The sequence below is a fragment of the Solanum pennellii genome, chromosome 8 (assembly GCF_001406875.1).
Source record: "Solanum pennellii chromosome 8, SPENNV200".
NCBI classification, from domain to species: Eukaryota; Viridiplantae; Streptophyta; class Magnoliopsida; order Solanales; family Solanaceae; genus Solanum; species Solanum pennellii.
In genome coordinates this window covers 53,666,607-53,676,558 of record NC_028644.1, presented here as the reverse complement: position 1 = coordinate 53,676,558, position 9,952 = coordinate 53,666,607, and the positions used below count along the sequence as shown (strand labels likewise).

Sequence of the window (9,952 nt, the reverse complement as noted above, 5' to 3'; positions counted from 1 at the left end):
ATGAGAACAATCACAAGATCGGTACACCCGATCCACCACTAGAAATTCACCCGTAAATATGAAAACATGTATGTGTATAGGTAGCAAATCACACTCTAAACCATATCCAATACGAAGTAGATGGTCATATAAGAATTTATAAAATCAGAGTCGAATAAGACTAGATACTTCTTTTCATAGTGCCCATATCAAACATTTGCATTTATTTGACTCTATCTCTTTAATTTTCTAGTTACCCACAATCACCAATTTAGTCTAGATTATAATTTCTCACATACTTGTTTTATCGAACCACAATTGCTCTTTACAACACTTCACTAAGGTCAACACTTTTAATTCTAAAAGAACTTCATAGTCGCAACAACCATTTATCTTATTCTCAAATCGTCACTAGTATTAAAATCTTCTTAACAAACACATTATTTCCTCCAAAATTTTCAAACTATGGCTACCTCTCTTTCTTTTTAAGCATTCCATGGCAAGTACATGTCCTACAAAAACAAATTGATAACACTAGTTTCAAATATGATAGTACCTTTCCATTGATATCAAACTTTTAATCACACCCGAAGTCAACTCCACACAACTTTCACATACCATGCTTCAATTGTCATTCCTAATCATCACATACCTCATGCCAATACTTAGAGAAATATTAGGTCTCCCCAATTATTCTATATACTATGGGCACATAATCTCTATTTACCATCACGTATCTATGTAACACATCACAACAAGTGATTCCAAAAAAAAAAAAATTCATCAATGACCATGTATAATTGTATGTCCATACTATTACGTATCCATAAGTCACTTAACAAAATCTGAACCGTTTAGCTCCACATAACAACACATACTCTTACACATCTCACGGGTTTTACCCAAATCAACACTCAATCTTCATAAAAATTGCTGATAAATTCCTAGTATGTCTATACCAAATTGATTCACAATCATAGTCATATTAGAACTATATATGTCCATTCATAGACCCTTTAACTCAGATTCAAGAGTATTCTTATTCCTTCACATCTTCTAAATTCTTTCGATGACACAAATTTTAAATATCTTGAACTCTTCAATACACCAAACTCTTTTTCTCTTTGCTGACTTCCTTACCAATCTTATCCTTTGACCAACAACCTATGGTATTTTTATCTTATCCTTGAAATAAAAGCATTACATGAAATCCCATTTAGGTATAACAATAAAAAATAACCAAATTTACTACTCAAATTATTTTTAAGTCCTTCAAATGCTTCATACTCAATGTGATCAATCATTTCTTACCCCTTACCAATTCATACCTTGACAAAACACACTACCACAAATCTAAACTCACAATGAAAAAGTTGAATTTTGAATTCAATTATGTAACTCAATCCTTTTATCTATTGAAATTAGCTCATACATAGAAAATATTTACAAATTTGGACATCTTAGCTTATTATTGATCGCCTATCCATCGACCTTGTCATACCCTTTCTTAAAAATCCAATGGTACCCGTTACCAAATTCGAAACTATAAAAGAACTTATCACCACACTCGAGTCTAACTGTGTAGGTTTCTTTCTCAATTCTTACCCAATATATATATATATATATACATACATTTTTTTTATCAATCTAATGAACGTGTGACACTATTACCATAACCAAAATGAAACAGATGAAATCACGTATCCTTGAACTAAATTCTCAACTCTCTAAAGATATATCTTTGTCCTTTATAATTATAGTAAATATCTATTTTCTCGATTGTCTCTTTCCAATGACTAAAACACTTCCCACTAATTCTTTTCCATTTATGACTCTAGCTTCTTTCAATTCTATTCACGCGAAATTTTCAACACATCATACAACTTTTCATACAACCACATTGTTCATCAAATAGTGAAAAACCACAACCTTAGATGCTCGCAAGTCGTTATTACCATAAAAACTCGTTTAACCCTCAATTCTTATTTTATGATTTAGTCTCAATCGCAATCCATCACAAACTCCTATTATCATCATGCTTAGTTAGCTCTTGTTATCACCACGAAGTCAACTATTTCATCAATATGAATCCTTAAACCCAGTTATACCAATCCAATCCAAAGAACTAACCCACTTTTATCCGCACTTCCTTACTAAAACTCTTAATTGTCTTCACATAAGTATACTCTTTAGGACTTTCTTTACCCATATGCTTGTCATTCAATATTGATCCAATTTCTTGGACATTATGATGAAATCACCACTCATTTAAAAATTCATAAAATACATTTCACAATCTGAACATATCAATTTCATACCAAAGATCCACTACTAAAAGCTTCCTTATAAATAATGTTTAACACATCCACCCGTACCAACAAGCTAGTTGGGTTCTCAAATATGAGTTCAACACCAAATCTTATCATATGAGCATGTATACCATAGATAACTCCTTAAGTAGTTAATATTTGCACTTAACAATCAACATGTCCGTTTTCATGTACCACTAGTAACACATCGTGAAAATTCATTACATCCACCACTAGAACATATCATATCTATTGAGAAGATCATTTCCAAATAGGTCACACACTTTATCCATCAAATAGCTATAAAATATTACCAGATTAGTTTTGTATCTAACCCAAGCTATATGTATTCTTTCGTAAGCAAGGTCAATATCAAAAGTAACACACTCCATAATTCTAACCAAGTACCCATCAGTACCATTGTAATAGTCGTATCATGACCTTCTTTGGTATACACTCAATCTGTGAAACCACAGAAGGGATTCTGACCTGAATTGGTGCAACATCATTTGCTAAGCAACCCATTAATGGTATGACAACTATATCAATTGTATTACACTATTTATTATCTAGTCAATTCTTCAAACATTTAACTTTTAATTGTCGAACCACTCCATATTTTGCTTATACCAGATAAGTACTATATTTAGTATTATCATTTTACAATGATAACTAACCTTACTCAACTCTTTCAAATATGATCACGCATTCGTTTCATAAGTATATCATTTTCACCTTAATACCAGATCTAACATCAAACCAATACACGACATGCCAATGAGTCACAAAAGGAACTACGCACGAGTCATCACATAAAAGAGAGGGAATGGAGTGAAGCGATAAGAATCAAAATGGGACCAAGTACGCACAATAGAGATCCAAGAAGTGAAGATATTTCCTAAAAGTCACTACAGCCTCTCGAAGATAGGTACAGACGTCTCCGTACTGATCATCGAGACTCTATTTAGACTCGACTTGTACACACGTGAGACCTATGAACCTGTGGCTCTGATACCATTTTGTCACGACCCAAAAATGGACGTGATGGCACTCGTCTTATCCCACCAAGACAAGTCAGCCAAAAACTCAACCATTACAATAAAGTGCGGAAATAAAATATAAGTAACTTAATAAAAATCCCAAAACCTGGTAGTCACGTGTACAAGCCTCTAAAGTATTACAATTGATTCAAAAGAAAAACTCAAGTCTCAAATGAACTTGTTTCTAGAATAGAACAAGATCATAATCATGGAGAAGAAAGTCTGCTGCGATGGAAACAGCTACCTCACAAATCTCCAAGAAGCCTCGGAAAAGAAGAGATTGACAAGTACAACGAAAATCCAGGCTCATAACCTACAAAAATTTGTAGAAGCAAGGGGTGAGTACCAAACCACACGGTACTCAGCAAATAAACCTCTAAACACAAGCTAAGGGGATGAAATACGGTACTCCTACCACCCCCAACCAAACCTCCACAACTACAACCTGCAGTAAAATCACCCAACCTAACAGCTCACAGTTTACATAGCACGTAGCTCAACAACAAAACTTAGACAAATTACATATCCTCAACAATAACACTTTAACAAATTACATATCCATAACAACAATACTTCAACAAATTAGATAACCACAATAACAAGCTCAATATTGATCAATCACAAGTTCCACAGAAAAGCAATCAGAAGATCAACAAAACACGACATCAAGTTCACTAATGATAAGTAGGTGCAATGCAATGGAATGCAATGTCAAGTATAATGATGCATGTCTGACCTAGTGATACACAGTCGCTGTCTCTCAGTCTGGGACCCATGGGGGACATATCTGTCCATGCATCTGTCGCGGCGCACGACACGACCCTCGATAATAGTAACCATCGCGGCGCGCGATACGTCCCTCGAAATATAGTATCCATCGCGGCGCGCGATACGTCCCTCGAAATGGTACATCCTCTTAAGTACCCATTCTTTCTCAATGCACATAACTCTTGTCACAACCAATGCCTCAGAATAATGTAGATGACAAGTTCACACAAATAATGACGAGATGACCATTTTCATAACATCGCACAGTTCAGAACCACACAAACATGAAGTTACATCAACAATGATTCAACAAGACTTCAACCCTTTCTCAACACAACACACATAAACAATTAATCACATTGCCTTTTGTTATCCCCATTCTTTTCATCATTAGAATTAATCAATGTGGGCAAGTCAACCCATCACCAATCCCGTTACTTCCAAACATATACCACAAGGACATACACGCATTTCATACACTTAACAAGAGTTTAGAAATCCACTTGCCTCAATTTATTGAACAATCACTTCGGGACTTTAGCCTTCCTCCTTTGTTGCACTTCCAAATAAAATCCAGTCTATTCAAATAATTAAACACTATGAGGTTTCGAAGTTAACAACACACATATTGCACGTGTCTAGACTAAACCAAAAAAAAACTCACGCAAATTTATAAGGAAGTTCTTAAGTTTCAAGATTAGGATTAAATTTTAATTTCTTTTCAATATCATAAATCTTAGGACATTCACTTAATACCATATACCTAATACTTAATTATATATATTAATATATCAAAACTTAAATGATAATATGAAAACTATTAAAAGGATCTCAAATTGATCCCAATTTATATCACCCATATTTGAACACCAAAATAAAGATATTTCATGAAATACTTTTATACGGAAGGCTTCTTGCATGTCTATTTACCTCCCTTCCCAATAATTGTTTCATGATCATTAACAATTGGTCATAATTACTTAATGACTAAGGTGAAATTTATGCTAAATAACATATGCATACATGTACACAAAATTAAAAATTAGTTTCACATATTAGTGTAAATTATACACGTTTTAATCTAAAATCTACTTCTAATTATATAAAAACTTAATAGAAAGGATGAAAATAATTACCTTGACGCCTTGAGATGAAAATATTGATTTTTCTCCTCTTTTTCCCTTTTCTTTTCTTTTCTTCTCTGCGTTTTTTTTTCTTTTTCAAATCGTTTTTTTTTTCTCATATAAGCCGTCACAGGCTTTTATAAGTTTAGGGCACTTTTCCCCTTTTCTTTTTATTTTATTTTATTTATTTAATTAATTAATTTCCTTTTCTTTTTTTTTCATTATTATTAGCAACAAAAAAATCTTTTATTAAATCTAAAAATCATGTCACTCATTCTTACAAGTCATATAAATTATTTATAAAATCTACTAAAAAGGTTAATATAAAAAATAATAGTTGGAATTTCTAAAACGACTAAGAGGGTCGTTACAAGTACCTCCATGTTCATTCCTTCTAACGGTATTTCTTCCACGACGCTTTCTTCATCTATATCTCTTTGAGTTACATAGTTATAATCTGTAAATCTAATCGAGGGCTCTACTTTAGAATTTATGTACACTAGATGAGCATCAGGAGTTAGACTTTCTTTTTTCTCAAAATCATCTAATTTCCAATCTAATCCCGCGTATTCTTCAGAGTTTATCTTTATAGGTTTTATTAGTTTTATTCCTTTATTACCTATTACTTCTACCACATCACTTATCTGTAATTTAAATCTAGTATTACTATTGTCTGTTATTTTTCCTAGAAATCCTATACGCATTAGTAGGTTTTTTCCACTTTGCATTTCTTCATATCCTTTAGTTTGTATTCCTATTTTAATATGTTTTCCAAATTCTTTTAAATTCATCATAAAGTCTGGGCTTATATAAAATATTCCTCCATTATTATTCATGTCTACCTCAGTTAATCCTATAATTGATTTTTTTAGGTCTGACCATCTGTTATCATATATTACAATTAATATCTTTGTTCCTAATTTTTTTCTAGTTAATCCTTTAATACCTATTATTATTAGTCCCATATACATTAAGTCTTTTCTTACATTTTTAATTCTTTTAGAGAATCTGAGTTTATAAGATTTAGGGCTACTGAATTTTTTCCTATTACTGATAATTGTTCTTCTCTATAGTGCCTGTATAAGTGAGATTTGTAAAAGTAAGTTGTATTGTATAAGACTTTAGGGTTTAATGATCTTAATTGATTTTGTTGAAAGATTTGTATATCCTTATCTACATCAATTATTTCATCTAACTGTTGGTTGTTATCTTCTTTAGTCGTTTTATTTAATATTCTTGACATGAAATTGTTGCCTATACTATTTCGGGAGTAGCTTGGTCTAGGTCTTTCTTGTCCTTCTTCATTTCTTGATCTAGCTGAAAAATGTCCATTTCTTCTGTTTTTTAATTGTTTTTTATTTTTGTGGAGTGATTTCTATTTTAACTAATTTTTCTATTAATTCCTCTACCCCTGTTATATTTCTACTTTCTCTTTTTTCTTTAAAACTTTTATCTATCTTGTAATTTAGTTGTAATAGTAATGTTATTATTATATTATTTTGTTTTATAATAACTTGATATGATTTTGAAGATGAATTAAAATATTTGTAATCTGTTGGAAGAGCTATTCTTTTTTCTATTAACGTAATAGCTTCTTTGTGTGTCTCAGTTTCTACTAAGTCTATCATGAAATAATTATTTCTTTTAATAATGCTAATTCTGTTTTTATCTCTTGTATTCTTATAATTAATTTATTATTAACTTCTTCGTTTTGTTTGTTTTTTAGTTCGCTTAGTTTTTTATTTAATTAAATTCCTTGTTCCTTAATATAATCTAAATTGTCTTCTATCTTATTGAAAAATTGTTTTTGTCTATTTTGAGTTTCTTCTTGTTCACCTAATAATTTTATAATTTTATTATTATGTTCTCTAACAATTTCAAGTCCCTTGTAAACTTGCGTTTTATCGAAGTTTATTTTTCTCCTCGAAAATTGGTGGCAAGGTCAACAGAGAGACGGGATTTTCCCGTTCCTGTGGCCCTCATTATGAAGATCACTTTCTTCTTGTTGAACTCTTCATTGTTGATGAAAGTATTCATTTTATCTACACAAAAAAAAAATTAGTTTATAATAGTGAATTCATAAAGTCAGAAATTAAAAAATCTTGTAAATATAAAGCTAGTAAGTAGAAACCTTGCTTGACTTGGAATATACTATCTAAAAATATAAAATTTTCTTGATGGTGGATGTGGAAAAAAAAATTACATTAAGCTTTTATAGTAAAATCTTTTTGTGTACTTATTAATTGACATACCAATTTCATAATTACTGATATATAGGATAAGAATGTCTTTAAAAGTTTATAGATATGTCAACTTGAATTTTGGTAATTATTATTAAATATATTTTAGGATAAAGTTATTAGTGCACGTTATTAGGAGATCACATAGAGCTGGGCTTTTATATAAAAAATGTGATTTTTTATAGACTTATTAGTTAGTAAACCAAATTAAATATATATAAATTCATATCTTTTAGACTAAGAATCGTTCATTAAAAAATTTAGAGATATGTCACCTTAAATTTTGGCAATTAAGCTTAAATTATTTTAGGATGACGTTTCTAGACGTATATTGTTATGAGATCACAAGTAGTTACAAAAGGATTGTACAAACAACTCAAATAGTATTTCTGACAGAATATATTCAAGTGATAATGCGTCAAATCTTACACTATTCAACAAAACATCATAAGTGTTCAGTCTAATTCCATAAGAGGGAAATGAACAATTATCAGTAACTATTTCAATTACGAGTATTTATATTAACTTGTGCACCATATAATAATAGATAAGGACTATATTGAATCAAGCTTCAATCACCGTGATAGAATTAGGTAGAATATATTCATTACCCATAGATTACAAATTTACTATTTTATGTTCTTTGTCTATGTAAAAATTTTAAGTATTGAGTTAAGAATTCTATTCTTTAAAATACTTTTAGGGTGAAATCTTTCCGAACATTTATGGTAATTTATTATTTGATCACTCTATTAGCTTGACATTATGAGTGATCTCATGCAATTGTGCGTACGTATTTGTATTAATTTATATTAAATATAGAAGACTTGGACTTGGACTAGGGGCTTGGGCTAGGATAGAAACTTAAGATAAATATTTCATCTATAGATAAAATTTTTTTTACAGACAAGAGTAACATATATAGAAATAAGGGTCATATCACACATATATATTTGTAATGCGATAAAAACTGTACAAAATAAGTCAAAAACTAAAGAGACCAAAACAGAAGATGGCGATAATGACAGTTTATCTACACTCAATTATAATATTGAGATGATCGTTTTTGAGAAATCTCTTCACAATATCTAGGCTGGTTGCAAAACAATATTCGTCCTTGAGTCGTCAAGATCTTCTTCTCTATCTTCTTTGAAAACGTCCGTAGCAATAATATTATGCACTGACCACATTTTCTCGCTTATTAATCGTTGAATCTTGTCAAATTGGCTACAAATTAACATAAGAGTATTACGCTTGACACTTGAAATTGAAGCTTGAAGAATCATCTGCTTTGATTCATCATCTCCGTCTATATTTGTTTCTTCTCTTAAATATCTATCCATTTCAAGGATACTGATGGACCGTCGTATCCCTTTGGTGTAATCTGCATCTGGAATGAAAATCTGTCTCACCTCATCCACTAGCCCTGCATGCAACAAAAATATAAAGAAGAGTTTTATTTAGTAGAACATATATTTGATAACCAAAAGTATTATTAAGAAAATTATATAAGAAAAGTTTTCAGCTAGCTGCATGATAGTATATCTTGATTGATACATAAAATAATTACAAAAATTACCTGCTTTGACCATTTGATCAACCCTCTTGTCAACTCTACGGTTCAAGACTGATTGCTCAACATCAATCCAAATAAAGCAACTCTCATACTTATATTTGAACATTAACACAGGATCTTCCACAAGTTTTTCAATATACGAATTTCACCCTCCAACAATAATGGGAACACGTTGAGTCTTCAGTATTTTTTCTATGTAGACGACAACTTGCAAACAAAAATCTTCAGCTGTGAAGTCTGAATTCAATTTCACCTATGAAAATGTGATCAAATTAACTTTCTCAGAATTTATAGAAATAATTTTTTAATAGTAAAGTATATTTTTCACTAGAATCTATAATTACTACTATATAATTATTTAGGTAATCATTTGATATAAGTATTCTTGAGAATAAACATAAATACCTAACAAATAGTGTAGTACACCGTGTTTCTCAGTGTGTGTGATCTTGTTTGTAACAATTTCAAGTCCCTTGTCAACTTGCATTTTATCCGAGTTGATTATTTCTCCTCGAAAATGGGTGGCAAGGTCAACAGAGAGACGGAATTTTCCCGTTCCCATGGCCCCCATTTTGAAGATCACTTTCTTCTTGTTGAACTCTTCATTGTTGATGAAATTATTCATTTTTATCTACACAAAAAAAATTAGTTTATAATAGTGAATTCATAAAGTCAGACATTAAAAAATCTTTTAAATATAAAGCTAGTAAGTAGAAACCTTGCTTGACTTGGAATATACTACCGAAAAATATAAAATTTTCTTGATGGTGGATGTGAAAAAAAAATTACATTCAACTTTTAGAGTAAAATCTTTTTGTGGACTTATTAATTGACATACCAATTTCATAATTACTGATATATTTTAGGATAAGAATGACTTTTAAAACTTTATAGATATGTCAACTTGAATTTTTGT

General features: G+C 30.6%; 1 protein-coding gene across 1 annotated transcript; it reads right to left on the bottom strand.

Moving 5' to 3' along the window:
• Positions 1–8,548: 8,548 nt before the first annotated feature.
• Positions 8,549–9,607, bottom strand: LOC107027702 (adenylate isopentenyltransferase 7, mitochondrial-like). Its single transcript, XM_015228794.1, has 3 exons — positions 9,442–9,607; positions 9,040–9,153; positions 8,549–8,886 (listed from the first exon to the last, which is right to left on the bottom strand). The coding sequence occupies exons 1-3, from the start codon at positions 9,605–9,607 to the stop codon at positions 8,549–8,551; spliced, it is 618 nt and encodes a 205-aa protein (XP_015084280.1).
• Between the last annotated feature and the right edge of the window lie 345 nt (positions 9,608–9,952).

Coding starts and splice junctions, on each gene's coding strand:
- LOC107027702 (XM_015228794.1), bottom strand. CDS start 9,607: ATGGGGGCCATGGGAACGGGAAAATTCCGTCTCTCTGTTGACCTTGCC. Junction 9,154..9,441: donor TGTACTACACTATTTGTTAG/GTATTTATGTTT, acceptor AACTTGTGGAAG/ATCCTGTGTTAATGTTCAAA. Junction 8,887..9,039: donor TGATCAAATGGTCAAAGCAG/GTAATTTTTGTA, acceptor TGTTGCATGCAG/GGCTAGTGGATGAGGTGAGA.